The 17,727-nt window shown below is 36.8% G+C and overlaps 1 protein-coding gene across 1 annotated transcript in view; it reads right to left on the reverse strand.

Annotated features, from left to right (window-relative positions):
- Nucleotides 1–17,727, reverse strand: part of CPNE8 (copine 8) — a 265,088-nt gene that overhangs the window by 208,085 nt on the left and 39,276 nt on the right. The window contains exons 3-4 of the mRNA XM_005887727.3: nt 8,330–8,370; nt 6,645–6,691 (exon numbers count right to left, since the gene is read on the reverse strand). Coding sequence (XP_005887789.1) covers nt 6,645–6,691; nt 8,330–8,370 — 88 coding nt within the window. The remainder of the gene's footprint in view (nt 1–6,644; nt 6,692–8,329; nt 8,371–17,727) is intronic.

Raw genomic sequence — 17,727 nt, forward strand, 5'->3', positions numbered from 1 at the left:
GTGCGGAAAAAAAGCTGGCTTAAATCTCAACATTACAAAACCTAAGATCATAGCCTCCAGTCCCATCACTTCATGGGAAATAGAAGTGGAAAATGTGGAAACAGTGACAGATTTTATTGTCTTGGGCTCCAAAATCAATGCAGATGGTGACTGCAGCCACAAAATTAAAACACACTTGCTCTTTGGAAAAAAAGCTATGACAAACCTAGACAGTGTATTAGAAAGCAGAGACATTACTTTGGTAACAAAGGTCCGTATAGTCAAAGCTATGGTTTTTCCAGTAGTCATGTATGGATGTCAGAGCTAGACCATAAAAAAGACAGAATGCCAACGAACTGACACTTTCAAAGTGTGGTACTGGAGAAGACTCTTGAGAGTCCCTTGGACAGCAAGGAGATCAAACCAGTCCGTCTTAAAGGAAATCAACCCTGAATATTCATTGGAAGAACTGATGCTGAAGCTGAAGCTCCAACACTCTGGCCACTTGATGCAAACAGCCGACTCATTAGAAAAATCCATGATGCTCAGAAAGACCGAGGGCAGGAGGAGAAGGGGGTCACAGAGGTTGAGATGGTTGGATAGCATCACTGACTCAGTGGACATGAGCTTGAGCAAAGTCCAGGAGACAGTGAAGGACAGGGGAGCCTGGAGTGCTGCACTTGTGACCTGGGGTCACGAAGAGCTGGACACGACTTAGCGACTGAACAACAACAGCAGCAACATAAGCCCTCTTCTCTAAGGTCAGGAAACATAACAGAACTTTAAGAACATGAAAACACAAATAGCACCTTAGGAAATCTGAGGCAATAAAGGAATATGTATGAGATGAAGGAACAAAAGTAAAGAGAAACTCCAGAAGAACTAAGTGAGATAGAGATAGGCAATCTACTCAAGAAAGTGTTCAGGTAGTAATGGTAAAGATGGTCACAGAATTCAGAAGAATAATGAGAAATTAGAACCTTTAAAGAAAGATTAATAATTAAGAAAGATGTAATACTTAGTAAAATAGACTATAAAATAATTATTGCTACAAAAGACAAAGAGAGACACTACACAATGATGAAGCAATAGATCCAAGAGGATATAACAACTGTAAGTATATATATTAACAGATCATATATATATATGAACTTATTATTGCTAAACAGCAAATAAGTATATATGCTGAACCTATTAATAAATTACATAAGGCAAATGTTAACAGACATAGAAGAGGAAGTTGACAGCAGTAACACAATAGTAAGGAACTCTAAACTCCATTTATATTGATGGACAGATCATCCATATGTAAAATCAATAAGGAAACACTTGCCTTAAATAACACATTAAACCAGATAAATCATAAATATATATATATTTATTTATATATATGATATTCCATCTGAAGGCAACAGAATATACATCCTTATTAAGTGCACATGGAGCCTTCTCTCAGACACATCACATAGTAGGCCACAAAGCAAACCTTATGAAATTTAAGAAAATTGAAATAATATCAAACATCTTTCAAACCACAGTGATTGAGATTAGAAATCAGCTATAAGAAAAGAACTGCAAAAAAACACAAACACGTGGATGCTAAACAATACGCTACTAAACAACCAACAGATCCCTGAAGTAGTCAAAGAGGAAATTAACAAAAATACCTGGAGACAAATGAACACAAAATATGATGATCCAAAACCTATGGGACACAGTAAAAGCAGTTCTAAGAGAGAAGTCTACAGCAATACAAGCTTACATCAGGATTTAAGAATAAGTTCAAATAAACAATTTAAACTTACACCTAAAGAACTTGGAGAAAGAACAAATAAAATTCAAAATTACTAGGAGAGAAAGTATAGATCAGAGAAGAAATAAATGACAGAGTATAAAAAACCATAGAAAAAATCAATTAAACTAAAAGTTGGTTCTTTGAGAAAATGAACAAAATTGATAAACCTTCAGCCTGACTTAACAAGAAAAGAAAAAGGGGGAGAGGAATAAAATCTCTACAATCAGATACAATAAAGGAGAAGTTACAACCAATACCAGAGAAATATTACTAAAAAATATCACAAGAAAACTACAACAGCTAAATGGCAATAAAATAGAAACTTGGAAAGAACAGACAAATACTTAAAAACATATAATCTCCCAAGACTGAACCAAGAAGAAATAGAAAATATGAACAGAATAATAACCAGTACTGAAACTGAATCAATAATTAAAACACTCCCAATGAGCAAAAGTCCAAGGGAAGATGACATCAGAGGTGTATTCTACCAAACATTTACAGAAGAGTTAACACCTATTCTTCTAAAAATATATCCAAAAATTGCAAAGAAATGAATATTTCTAAAATCATTCTATGAACCTAGCATCACCTTTGTACTAATATTAGACCAAAAAAAAGGAAAGAAAGAAAAGTACAGACCAATATCATTGATAAACAGATTCAAAAATCTTCAACAGAATACTAGCAAACTGACTCCAATGATAAATTAAAGGACAATACGTCATGACCAATGAGATTTATGACAAGAATGCAAGGATTTTTCATTATCCACAAATCAATCAATGTGATACACCACATTAATAAACTAAAGATTAAAAACCATATGATCATCTCAATAAATGCAGAAGAAAGCTTTTGACAAAATTCAATATCCATTAATTATAATAACTCTTTAGAAACTGAGCATAGATGAAATATACCACAACATAATAAAGGCCATATGTGAAAAACCAATAGCTAATATCATACTCAACAGTATAAATTTGAAAGAATTACCTCTAAGATCAGGGACAAGAAAATGTTGCCCCCTCTCACCAGTTTTGCTCAACACAGTACTGGAAATCTTAACCACAGAAAGTAAACAGGAAAAAACAATAAAAGAAATCCAAATTGGTAAGGAATAAGAAGTAAGATTGTCACTGTTTGTAGTTGAAATGATACTATCCACAGAAAACTATAAGATGCTGATGAAAGAAACTGAAGATGAAACAGATGGAAAAATACACCATGTTCTTGAACGGGAAGACATGATATAGATATATACAGATATATCTATATCTGTATCTCTCTCTCTCTCTCTCTCTCTCTATATATATATATACACACATACATATAATGGCACATTAACCATATAAATAGGATAAAATTTTACATTTGCAACAACATGAATGGACTTGGAGAATATTTTGTTAAGTGAAATAAGCTACTTTATATGTGGAATATAAAAAAATACAACAAACTAGTGAATATAACAAAGAGAAAAAGATTCGCAGATAGAAAGAAGAAACTAGCAGTGACCAATGGGGAGAGAGAGAGTGGGAGGGGCAGTTCAGGGGTAGAGAACCAAGACTAAAGTGAAAAGATCCTTAAACTAAGGACTAAGGTAAAAACCATTATGTATGAAATAAGCTATAAAGATATTCTACAAAACATAGAGAATTTAGTCAATACTTTATAATAACTATAATTGGAGTACAACCTTTAAAATCTGCAAATCAGTATATTGTACATGTGTAACTTATACAATATTACACATCAACTATACTGAAATAAATAATGCGTTTCTCATGATGTACTCTGCATATAAGTTAAATAAGCATGGTGACAATATACAGCCTTGACGTACTCCTTTTCCTATCTGGAACCAGTCTGTTGTTCCATGTCCAGTTCTAACTGTTGCTTCCTAACCTGCATATAGGTTTCTCAAGAGGCAGGTCAGGTGGTCTGATATTCCCATCTCTTTCAGAATTTTCCAGTTTATTGTGACCCACACAGTCAAAGGCTTTGGCATAGTCAATAAAGCAGAAATAGATGTTTTTCCCGAACTCTCTTGCTTTTTTGATGATCCACTGGATGTTGGCAATTTGATCTCTGGTTCCTTTGCCTTTTCTAAAACCAACTTGAACATCTGGAAGTTCATGGTTCACGTATTGCTGAAGCCTGGCTTGGAGAATTTTGAGCATTACTTTACTAGCATGTGAGATGAGTGCAATTGTGTGGTAGTTTGGCCATAAAGTCTTTGGCATTGCCTTTCTTTGGGATTGGAATGAAAACTGACCTTTTCCAGTCCTGTGGCCACTGCTGAGTTTTCCAAATTAGCTGGCATATTGAGTGCATCACTTTCACAGCATCATCTTTCAGGATTTGAAATAGCTCAACTGGAATTCCATCACCTCACTAGCTTTGTTCATCGTGATGCTTCCTAAGGCCCACTTGACTTTCCATTCCATTCCATTCCATATCACATTCCAGGATGTCTGGCTCTAGGTGAGTGATCACACCATTGCAATTATCTGGGTCGTGAAGATCTTTTTTATACAGTCTGTGTATTCTTGCCACCTCTTCTTAATATCTTCTGCTTCTGTTAGGTCCCTACCATTTCTGTCCTTTAGTGAGCCCATCTTTGCATGAAATATTCCCTAATTTGTATTTAGATTGGTGCAGATGTAATTATGCGTTCATGCTGTGAATTTCAAATCATTATAACCAAGCTCAAATATACCATTATTAATCAAAATAGGAACCATTACAATCAACACATTTTTGCCAATGAGAAATAAGTTTGCTTATTCCTGTAGCATAAAAATCCATGTTTTAGGATTTGACAAATTCTTGAAAAGAATTTTCTATATCCTGCTGGTTGTGGAAGTGTTTTCCCTGCAAAATATTATAGAGATGCTTGAAGAAGTGGTGGTTGGTGAGAGGTTAGGCAAATATGGTGGATGAGGTAAAACTTCATATCCTAATTTGTTCAACTTTTGAAGCTTTGGTTGTGCAACATGCCGTCAGGTTTGCCATGGAGAAGAATTGGATATTTTCTGTTGACCAGTGCCAGTTGCAGGCGTTATAGTTTTTAATGCATTTCATCAATTTGCTGAGCATACTTCTTAGATGTAATGATTTCACTGGGATTCAGAAAGCTGTAGTGGATGAGACCAGCAGCAGACCATGAGATTTTTTTTGGTACAAGTTTGGTTTTGGAAAGTGCTATAGAGCTTCTTCTCATCCAAGCACTGAGCTGGTCATTGCCAGTCATCACAAAAATAACCAGTTTTTGTCACAGATCACAATCCAGTTAAGAAATGCCTCATTATTATTGTGTAAAATAAGACATCACTTCAAAAATGCTTGTTTTGATTTCTGGTCAGCTCATGAGGCATGATAAATGTATCAGGCTTTTTCACCTTTCCAATTTGCTTCAAATGCCAAATGACCATAGAATGGTTGATGTTAAGTTCTTGGGCAACTTCTCATTTAGTTGCAAGAAGATCTGCTTCGATCATGGTTGTCAATTGGTTGTTCTCAACTTCTGATAGCCAGTGATTACACTTCTCAACTTCAAGACTCTTGCCTCCTCTGCAGAACTCCTTGAACCACCACTGCATTGTACATTTGTTAACAATTCCCAGGCCAAATGCATTGTTCATGTTGTGAGCTGCTTTACAACCCATTTTTGTACTCAAATAAGAAAATTGCCCGAATTTGCAATTTGTCTAACATCACTTACATGGTTTAAAATAAATATAAAATAAACAAGTAATAATATTACACCAAGCAATAAGTCATTAGCAAAAAAATAGAGAAATGCCCATTATAATGATGCATGACATAACCTTTATTTTGAATGTATTCCAATATCAAATGGCCAATTTCAACAACACAAAACTGCAGTTACTTTTGCACCAACCTAATAGGAGAAGGCAATGGCACCCCACTCCAGTACTCTTGCTTGGAAAATCCCATGGACGGAGGAGCCTGGTAGGCTGCAGTCCATGGGGTCGCTAAAAGTCGGACACGACTGAGAAACTTCACTTTCACTTTTCACTTTCATGCATTGGAGAAGGAAATGGCAACCCACTCCAGTGTCCTTGCCTGGAGAATCCCAGGGATGGGGGAGCCTGGTGGGCTGCCGTCTATGGGGTCACACAGAGTCAGACACGACTAAAGCAACTTAGCAGCAGCAGCAGCAATAGGGAACTGAGTTTCTACTTTATTTTCAAATAACAAGTTACTACCTGTCAAAGGGCAGATAATTGATATCAATCACCAGACTTAAAATCCTTTAAAGCAATATTTTATAAAATCAGCAGTTGACCTCAAAAAGTGAGACTGAACCCACACTTCAACTGTGTAAGAATTGGATCACACTAAATTTATGTAAGACTGAGGAGAACACAAATCAAGGCTAGATTATTTCACAGAAAGATCATAAATGAGCTAAACATTGAAGACTATTAAAAACAAAACACATGGCATTGAAATATGTATATCATATATGAAATGAGTCACCAGTCCAGGTTCGATGCATGATACTGGATGCTTGGGGCTGGTGCACTGGGACGACCCAGAGGGATGGTATGGGGAGGTAGGAGGGAGGAGGGTTCAGGATGGGGAACACATGTATACCTGTGGCAGATTCATTTTGATATATGGCAAAACCAATACAATATTGTAAAGTTAAATAAAATAAAACAAAACAAAATTGCTTTCATCAAATTAAAATGAAATAAAATTAAAAAGAAATTCAATCTTTGGGTTGAAGATGACTTAAAATAACCAAAAACAAGAAAGTATCATCTTGATTACATTGTAACTTATGCCATGTCTTACAGCATAAAAATCATATTTTTAAAATTCCAATTCTTACCTCTCTCCATTCTTTATTTCCAACTCCTTGTACATATAAGACACAAACTATAAAAAGATGAAAAAAATAAATATATCTAAACATTTTTCATAAATATCAAGTGAACAAACCCAATTTATTTTTCCGCTGTCCAACAGGTATGTTAAAATTAGTTCTTAATACCTCACCTTACTCTGGCAGGAAAATTGCTAATAAATCATCACATGATTAAAATTTTTGTAAATAAGCAAAAAAACTATAACAGGTCTTTAGATCTTAACATGTATAGGTCTTGGCACAAAAATATAATAGTTATTTGCTAACATCTTCAATTACATTATGCTACAAATGTAGATGATTTTTTTTAAAAACTAAGGTAAAACAGTTTTGTGAATTCTCTGTGGGCTCAGCTGGTAAAGAATCTGCCTGCAATGTAGGAGACCAGGGTTCAGTTCCTAGGTTAGGAAAATCCCCTATTGAAGGGAATGGCAACCCACTCCAGTTCTCTGGCCTGGAAAATTCCATGGATGGAAGAGCCTGGTGGGCTACAGTCCATGGGGTCTCAAAGAGTCGGATACAACTGAGCAACTAACACACACGCAAACAGTTTTGAAGTATTTCAGTATGTTACCAGTCATAGGTCACGCTCTTCCTAGGATGCTTAAAATCCTCAGAAGCATCATAGGAAGGAAAATCTGCACCAAATCAAATGCTAAACTTAATATCTGCAACTCCTATCCTCAATGTTTGTAAACAAGAAATCCTATCAACCACAAAAAGAAGTCCAAAAAGAGTAGATTAAGAGTCTAGAGTAAAGATTAAGGGATAAAAATATCCCATTCACTTACTAATGAGTCCTGGGAACTTTAAATACTCACAATTGTAATGCCTTTTCTCCAGTGATAATCTCAAGAATTCTTTCATCAACTGAAAACACCTCTCTCCCGTCATTAAACCACACAGTTTCATACATTTGTACAGATGGAGAGCAACTAGATATCAACTTCTTTTTTTGACTTATACATTATTTCTATTGTTTTCTAATTAAAATTGGCTTTCATTGTACAATTCATCTCCAGTTTTCAATATATATGTAATTAGTAATAAAAAAATTCAACTCATTCAAGATGTTATATAATTCACTTGGTTATACATGACTTTATATACTTCCTTTATTCACAAAAAAAGGAAAATTGTTACTCTGTGACTTGATCACTTAGAATTATGGCCCATTACAGCTGTCTTTCAAATATAATTTCTACCATATGGCTTTACAACGAGGTTTTAATTTCAAAATGAATTGTCCTGCATTGGAGTCATTTGCGTTTTCTTCTTAGTCTCTAAGTGCTAAGCAATTCCCTCTCTTTAGCCAGAGTACTGCCCACGTAGATAAGAATGCAGGGCCTGAGACCATATTCCTCCTTACTTTCTAGTCTTTAAGACAATATTTAAGTAAAAATTATAATTTTCATACAACTTTTTACAAAATCAATTAAGTAAAATAAGTTGTTGTTCAGTTGCTAAGTCGTGTCCAACTCTTGACCCCATGAACCACAGCACACCAAGCTTCCTTTTTTTTTCACTATCGCCCAGAGTTTGCTCAAACTCATGTCCATTGTGTCAGTGATGCCATTGAAACATCTCACCCTCTGTTGCCCCCTTCTCCTCCTGAATAGACTATTTCAAAAAGCAAGTTAAATACTTACTTGGATCAGACTTAGAAAACGTGTCTCTGTCCAGAAGATTTCTGTTGAAGAAAAAAGAAAATACTAGATAAATGTAATATCAAAATATTTATATAAATGTATAAACATATAAATGTAATGTAATGACTTACAAGTTCTAAAATTTAAATTTGTGCTGGATATTCATCCTCCACTAACTGGTAATGATTTATAAAAGCTATTTTACATTTTTATATTTAATACTTACAATAAAAAATCTCATGTTTACCCTGTCCTATTTTTCTACCAAGAGTACCACCCATGTGCATTTATCAGTACCATGCTTAATATTTGAAATGCTTTTTTTATATCAACCTGATACACTTTCATATTCCAGGTTTTTAAAAATTACTCTTTCCATGGAATCATGATACACTGAGAAAATACAATCAACAGAACAGCACACACCAAAAAAAAAAAAAAGAAAATCAGACTACATCTTCAAATATTCTCAAAAAGAAAAGAAACTATCAGAAATGTTTGTATTTGGAACTGTAGTTTCAAAGACCACTAGTCAGAAATCAAATTAAAATAATCCACTTGTCCCTTAAGCAGACACTATGACTTCAGCAGTGACTGAAAAAACAGTAACATTTTAAAACATTTCCATTTGAGAATATACTTTGTTATATATTTAAAAAGGAAGTGCTCCACTTAAGTGGAAATTTTCTAGTTTTCCCTGTGTCTAGTTTTGCTCATTAAGTGTCCTTAAAAAATGTAATTCAGCTCTTTCTTTCAGAGATCATAAAAATCAAGGAGAGACAGTACAAATATTGCAGGGAGCTTAGAACTCAAAAACTGTGTTATACACATATAAATGAAAATAATGTGATTCTAGTACCTTACTTATCTTAAAAAAAAACCCATACAATTTTTAACCACAAACAGAAAATAATGGATTTCTTTTATTTTATTTTATTTTTAAACTTTACATAATTGTATTAGTTTTGCCAAATATCAAAATTAATCCGCCACAGGTATACATGTGTTCCCCATCCTGAACCCTCCTCCCTCCTCCCTCCCCATACCCTCCCTCTGGGTCGTCCCAGTGCACTAGCCCCAAGCATCCAGCATCGTGCATCGAACCTGGACTGGCATCTCGTTTCATACATGATATTTTACATGTTTCAATGCCATTCTCCCAAATCTTCCCACCCTCTCCCTCTCCCATAGAGTCCATAAGACTGTTCTATACATCAGTGTCTCTTTTGCTGTCTCGTACACAGGGTTATCATGGATTTCTAACAACGATAAAGATAAATATTCTTAATCATAAACTTTATTTGAACATTATTTCTTTTAGCCATTAGGATCCATAACATATAGTGGTAAGGTCAAAAACAAACAAAAAATTTAGATCCTTTATAATATGAGAAAAAAAACTCCATAAACTCTTCATAACTTAGTCCCTAAACTTTGCAGTTTGAATTTCTCATTGCTCTTTGATAATAAATTTCAGCTATACATTGATCATATGAACAACATGGAACAGGCTACTTCTGACTAGATTTAATTCCCCAAAGATTAATTTATGCAGTGGCTACAAGGGGCTGGAGTGGCGAGAGGTGTCTGTGCAGTGCTGGAGTGGCAAGTGGCCAAGAGGAGATACCCCACATCCAAGGTCAGGAGAACGGTGGAGAGGAGATACCCCACAACCAAGGTAAGGAGAAGTGGCTGCCCTTTGCTGGAGCAGCCGTTAAGAGATACCCCAAGTCCAAAGTAAGAGAAACTCCAGTAAGACAGTAGGTGCTGAAAGAGTACATCAGAGGGCAGACAGACTGAAACCATGATCTGATCACATGGACCACAGCCTTGTCTAACTCAGTGAAACTAAGCCATGCCATGTAGGGCCACTCAAGACAGCCAGGTCATGATGGAGAGTTCTGACAAAATGTGGTGCACTGGAGAAGGGAATAGAAAGCCACTTCAGTATTCTTGCCTTGAGAACCCCATGAACACTGAAAAGCCATAAAGATAGGACACTGAAAGATTAACTCCCCAGGTCGGTAGGTGCTCAATATGCTACTGGAGATCAATGGAGAAATAATTCCAGTAAGAATGAACGGATGGAGCCCAAGCAAAAACAACACCCAGTTGTGGATGTGACTGGTGATAGAAGCAAGGGATGATTCTATAAAGAGTAATACTGTATAGGAACCTGAAATGTTAGGTCCATGAATCAAGGCAAATTGGAAGTGGTCAAACAGGAGATGGCAAGAGAAAACTGGTCAACCACTCATAAAAGAATGAAACTAGAACACTTTTTAACACCATACACAAAAGTAAACTCAAAATGGATTAAAGATCTAAACGTAAGACCAGAAACTATAAAACTCCTAGAGGAAACAGGCAAAACACTCTCTGACATACAGCACAGCAGGATCCTCTATGACCCACCTCCCAGAATATTGGAAATAAAAGCAAAAATAAACAAATGGGACCTAATTAAACTTAAAAGCTTCTGCACAACAAAGGAAACTATAAGCAAGGTGAAAAGACAGCCTTCAGAATGGGAGAAAATAATAGCAAATGAAGCAACTGACAAACAGCTAATCTCAAAAATATACAAGCAACTCCTACAGCTCAACTCCAGAAAAATAAACGACCCAATCAAAAAATGAGCCAAAGAACTAAATAGACATTCCTCCAAAGAAGACATACAGATGGCTAACAAACACATGAAAAGATGCTCAACATCACTCATTATCAGAGAAATGCAAATCAAAACCACTATGAGGTACCATTTCACGCCAGTCAGAATGGCTGTGATCCAAAAGTCTACCAGCAATAAATGTTGGAGAGGGTGTGGAGAAAAGGGAACTTTCTTACACTGTTAGTGGGAATGCGAACTAGTACAGCCACTATGGAGAACAGTGTGGAGATTCCTTAAAAAACTGGAAATAGAACTGCCTTATGACCCAGCAATCCCACTGCTGGGCATACACACTGAGGAAACCAGAAGGGAAAGAGACACGTGTACCCCAGTGTTCATCGCAGCACTGTTTATAATAGCCAGGACATGGAAGCAACCTAGATGTCCATCAACAGATGAATGGATAAGAAAGCGGTGGTACATATACACAATGGAGTATTACTCAGCCATTAAAAAGAATAGATTTGAATCAGTTCTAATGAGGTGGATGAAACTGGAGCCTATTATACAGAGTGAAGTAAGCCAGAAAGAAAAACACCAATACAGTATACTAATGCATGTATATGGAATTTAGAAAGATGGTAACAATAACCCTGTGTACGAGACAGCAAAAGAGACACAGTCTTTTGGACTCTGTGGGAGAGGGAGAGGGTGGGATGATTTGGGAGAATGGCATTGAAATATGTATAATATCATATATGAAACGAGTCGCCAGTCCAGGTTTGATGCACGATACTGGATGCTTGGGGCTGGTGCACTGGGATGACCCAGAGGGATGGTACGGGGAGGGAGGAAGGAAGAGGGTTCAGGATGGGTTCACGTGTATATCTGTGGTGGATTCATGTTGATATATGGCAAAACCAATACAATATTGTAAAGTTAAAAAATAAAATAAAAATAAAGTTAAATTTAAAAAAAAAAAGAGTGAAAAAGGACATTTTAGGAATCAGCAAACTAAAATGGACTGGAATGGATGAATGTAACTCAGATGACCATTATATCTACACTGTGGGCAAGAATACCTCAGAAGAAACGGAGTAGCCATCTTAGTCAACAAAAGAGTCCAAAACTCAGGACTTGGATGCAATCTCAAAAACAACAGAATGATCTCTGTTTGTTTCCAAGGGAAACCATTCAATATCATGGTAATCCAAGTCTATTCCCCAAACAGTAACACTGAAGGAGCTGAAGTTGAATGGTTCTATGAAGACCTACAAGACCTTCTAGAACTAACACCCAAAAAAGATGTCCTTTTCATTATAGGGGACTGGAATGCAAAAGTAGGAAGTCAAGAAACACCTGAAGTAACAGGCAAATTTGGCCTTGGAGTACAGAATGAAGAAGGGTAAAGGCTAATAGAGTTTTGCCAAGAGAATGCACTGGTCATAGCAAACACCCTCTTCCAACAACACAAAAGAAGACTCTACACGTGGACATCACCAGATGGCAAACAATGAAATTAGATTGATTATATTCTTTGCAGCCATACATGGAGAAGCTCTATACAGTCAGCAAAAACCAGACTGGGAACTGACTGTGGCTCAGATCATGAATTCCTTATTGCCAAATTCAGACTTAACTTGAAGAAAGTGGGGAAAACCACTAGACCTTTCAGGTATGACCTAAATGAAATCCCTTATGATTATACACTGGAAGTGAGAAATAGATTTAAGGAACTAGATCTGATACACAGAATGCTTGATGAACTATGGATGGTGGTTCATGACATTGTACAGGAGATAAGGAGCAAGATCATCCCCAAGAAAAAGAAAAGCAAAAAAAGCAAAATGGCTGTCTGAGGAGGCCTTATAAATAGCTGTGAAAAGAAGTGAAAAGCAAAGGAGAAAAGGAAAGATATACCCATTTGGAATGCAGAGTTCCAAAGACTAGCAAGGAGAGAGAGGAGAGCCTTATTCAGTGATCAGTGCAAAGAAATAGAGGAAAATAATAGAATGGGAAAGACTAGTTATCTCTTCAGGAAAACTAGAGATACCAAGGGAACATTTCATGCAAAGATGGGCTCAATAAAGGACAGAAATGGTAGGGACCTAACAGAAGCAGAAGATATTAAGAAGAGGTGGCAAGAATGCACAGAAGAACTGTACAAAAAAGATCTTCACAACCCAGATAATCCTGATGGTGTGATCACTCACCTAGAGCCAGACATCCTGGAATGTGAAGTCAAGTGGGCTTTAGAACTATCACTACCAACAAAGCTAGTGGAGGTGATGGAATTCCAGTTGAGCTATTTCAAATCCTGAAAGATGATGCTGTGAAAGTGCTGCACTCAATATACCAGCAAATTTGGAAAACTCAGCAGTGGAAAAGGTCAGTGTTCATCCCACTCCCAAAGAAAGGCAATACCAAAGAATGCTCAAACTACCACACAATTGCCGTCATCTCACACGCTAGTAAAGTAATGCTCAAAATTCTCCAAGCCAGGCTTCAGCAATTCATGAACCATGAAATTCCAGATGTTCAAGCTGATTTTAGAAAAGGCAGAGGAACCAGAGATCAAATTGCCAACATCCATTGCATCATCGAAGAAGCAAGAGAGTTCCTGAAAAACATCTGTTTCTGCTTTATTGACTATGTCAAAGTCTTTGACTGTGTGGATCACAATAAACTGGAAAATTCTGAAAGAGATGGGAATACCAGACCACCAGACCTGCCTCTTGAGAAATCTGTACGCAGGTCAGGAAGCAACAATTAGAACTGGACATGGAACAACAGACTGGTTCCAGATAGGAAAAGGAGTATGTCAAGGCTATATATTGTCATCATGCTTATTTAACTTAAATGCAGAGTACATCATGAGAAACGCTGGGCTGGAGGAACCACAAGCTGGAATCAAGATTGCTGGGAAAAATATCCATAACCTCAGATATGCAGATGACACCACCCTTATGGCAGAAAGTGAAGAACTAAAGAGCCTCTTGATGAAAGTGAAAGAGGAGGGTGAAAAAGTTGGCTAAAAGCTCAACATTCAGAAAACTAAGATCATGGGATCCAGTCCCATCAGTTCATGGCAAAAAGATGGGGAAACAGTGGAAACAGTGGCTGACTTTATTTTTTGGGCTCCAATATCACTGGAGATGGTGACTGCAGCCATGAAATAAAAAGATGCTTGCTCCTGGAAGAAAAGCTATGACCAACGTAGACAGCATATTAAAAAGCAGAGACTTCACTGCCAACAAAGGTCCATGTAGTCAAAGCTATGGTTTTTCCCGTAGTTGTGTATGGATGTAAGAGTTGGATTATAAAAAAAGCTGAGCACCAAAGAATGATGCTTTTGAACTGTGGTGCTGGAGAAGACTCTTGAGAGTCCCTTGGACTACAAGCAGCTCCAATCAGTCCATTGTAAAGATCAGTCCTGGGTGTTCATTGGAAGGACTGATGTTGAAGCTGAAACTCCAATACATTTCCACCGGATGCAAAGAGCTGACTCATTGGAAAAGACCCTGATGCTGGGAAAGATTGAGGGCGGGAGGAGAAAGGGATGACAGAGGATGAGATGGTTGGATGGCATCACCGACTCAATAGACATGAGTTTGGGTAAACTCTGGTATTTGTGATGGACAGAGAGGTTGGCGGGTTGCAGTCCATGGGGTCACAAAGAGTCGGACATGACTGAGTGACTGAACTAATTGAACTGTATGATTTTTAAAGTTTGGAAAAGACAAATATTCTTAAATGCTATACACACTGCAAAAGACCAGTGATTATCAAAATGAATCACAAAGTTTGGATTGATGACAGAAATGCAACAATTTTTTTCTCCCTAATATAGATGCAAAACACCCACATTAAGTTAAACAAGAAGTATTATTCCAATGGCTATTTTATTAAAAAAAAAAAAAAAGAAATAGAAACTAAGTTGAGGCTCAAAGAAATTGAGTAAATGAATAAGAGCACACAGCCCTGTATGAAATATTCCAAAGAAGTCAACTTTTGGAACCCAATTTCTCTCAACTTTACAAAATGCTACATTGTCTGGAGAAGTCTGAGAGAAACACCTGTTTTCCTACAAGTGTTGGAATTGTGAAAGGAAAGGTTTCATCTTATACCTTTTGGTTGTGTCAAAAGAGTATACATACAATATTGTTTATAGACTAATGAGAAGAGAGATGCCACCTATGCAATGAACAAACAGAACTAGGATAGGAAGCCAAACATAACTGTATTTACTTGCAGAAAAATATTATTTTTTCTACATAAAACAGTTCTTAAGAAAAAATAACACACACACATACCACTCCTCATCAGCTCTTATATAGGAAGGCTAAATACACTTCCCTCCATGGTGTTGTTATTTGCTTGAGTTAGGATGCCTTTAATATTATGCCTACAATTTTATAATGTGAAGTTGAACTGAACATTAAGTTAAAATCTTGAACAGCCCCTTCTATTCTATAAATCTTGATGTAGATAAATCAAGGAAGAGAACAAACTCCTGAAAAGAAATTATGGAAAAATAGAGTGTATGAGTTAGAAAACTTACCTGAAGAAGTAACCTAATCAAAACTTTGATCTGTGAACTGCATGAGTTGTTCCAGTAACCACTCATCTCAAATTGCAATTAAAATGCCTGGACTTAAGAGTATGGTTGAAACAGCACAACTAAAGCTGAAGCCTAATGAATTAAACTCTAACCTGTATGAAGAAATACTAGGTTAATGCTAGAGCATATTTTGCATGAAGCCTGAAATAGGAAAAGATAAGCAAGAGTTTAGTAACATCTTTCCAGCACCATCCAGGAGAAAAGCTTCCCTGACTTTTCCCTTTATTATTCAATCATCACTGATACTAGTCTCTTAAAACAGACCAATGCATATAGCGACCTTCCCTTGATGACAATAGCCAGTTACCTCATTAGACAACCTTGCTTACTCTGATTTTAGGCTCAACAAGCCACCTGCCAATTTTAAGATAGCTTCTCATACAGATATTAGCACAGAACTGTGTGGAGTGGCCAAGATGAATATTACAGTTTTCTTGACCGTTAGAGTTTTTATTCTTAAGTGGCATACCAAGACTGAACAGCCAACTAGCCCCTAAAAGCGACATCTGAGGCTTCTTTTTCTCTAATAGGAAAATAGCAATTCCATTTAAACTTCAATGTTATATTGCAAGTATTTGTCAAGCAAATACTTACTCTATGTTCAAGACCTAAAAAAAACACAAAGCACTAATTTGTCACAGTGGAAGTGACAAATAGATTCAAGGGATTAGATCTGATAGACAGAGTACCTGAAGAACTATGGACGGAGGTTCCTGACATTGAACAAGAGGCAGTGATCAACACCACCCCCAAGAAAAACAAATGCAAAAAGGCAAAATGGTTGTCTGAGGAGGCCTTAGAAATAGCTGAGAAAAGAAGAGAAGCTAAAAGCAAGTGAGAAAAGGAAAGATATATCCATTTGGAATGCAGAGTTCCAAAGAATAGCAAGGAGAGATAAGAAAGCCTTTCTCGGCGATCAGTGCAAAGAAATAGAGGAAAACAACAGAATGGGAAAGACGAGAGATCCCTTCAAGAAAATTAGAGATACCAAGGGAACATTTCATGCAAAGATGGGCACAATAAAGGACAGAAATGGTATGGACCTAACAGAAGCAGAAGAGGTGGCAAGAATACACAGAGGAACTATACAAAAAAGAAATTCACAACCCAGATAACTACAATGGTGTGATCACCCTCCTAGAGCCAGACATCCTGCAATGCGAAGTGGGCCTTAGGAAGCATCACTACGAACAAAGCTAGTGGAGGTGATGGAATTCCAATTGAGCTATTTCAAATCCTAAAAGATGATGTTTTGAAAGTGTTGCACTCAATATGCCAGTAAATTTGGAAAACCATGCAGTGGTCACAGGACTGTAGAATGGCAGTTTTCATTCTAATCCCAAAGAAAGGCAATGCCAAAGAATGTTCAAACTACTGCACATTTGCACTCATCTCACATGCTAGCAAAGTAATGCTCAAAATTCTCAAAGCCAGGCTTAAATAGTATTCAACTGTGAAGCTCCAGATGTTCACTCTGGATTTAGAAAAGGCAGAGGAACCAGAGATCAAATTGCCAACATCCATTAGATCATACAAAAAGCAAAAGATTATGAGAAAAACATCTACTTCTGCTTTATTCAGTACACCAAAGCCTTTGACTGTGTAGATCACAAGAAACTGTGGAAACTTCTTCAAGTGATAGGAATACCAGACAGCCTTATCTGCCTACTGAGAATTCTGTGTGAAGGTCAAGAAGCAATAATTAGAACAGGACATGGAACAATGGACTGGGTCCAAATTGGGAAAGGAGTACATCAAGGCTGTATATTGTCACCCTGCTTATTTAACTTATATGCAAAATGCATCATGTGAAATGCCTGGCTGGATGAAGCACAAGCTGGAATCAAGACTGCTGGGAGAAATATCAATAACTGCAGATATGCAGATGACACTATGCTGATGGCAGAAAGTAAAGAGGAACTAAAGAGCCTCTTGATGAAAGTGAAAGAGGAGAGTGAAAAAGCTGGCTTAAAATTCAACATTCAAAAAATGAGTATCATGGCATCCAGTCCCATCACTTCATGACAAACAGATGGGGAAACAACGGAAACAGTGAGAGATTTTCTTTTTTTAGGCTCCAAAATCACTGCAAATGGTGACTGCAGCTATGAATTTAAAATTTTTCATGAATTTAAAAAATTTCTCCTCCTGCCTTCATTCTTTCAC

This window comes from Bos mutus, chromosome 5, assembly GCF_027580195.1.
Source record: "Bos mutus isolate GX-2022 chromosome 5, NWIPB_WYAK_1.1, whole genome shotgun sequence".
Taxonomy (NCBI): domain Eukaryota; kingdom Metazoa; phylum Chordata; class Mammalia; order Artiodactyla; family Bovidae; genus Bos; species Bos mutus.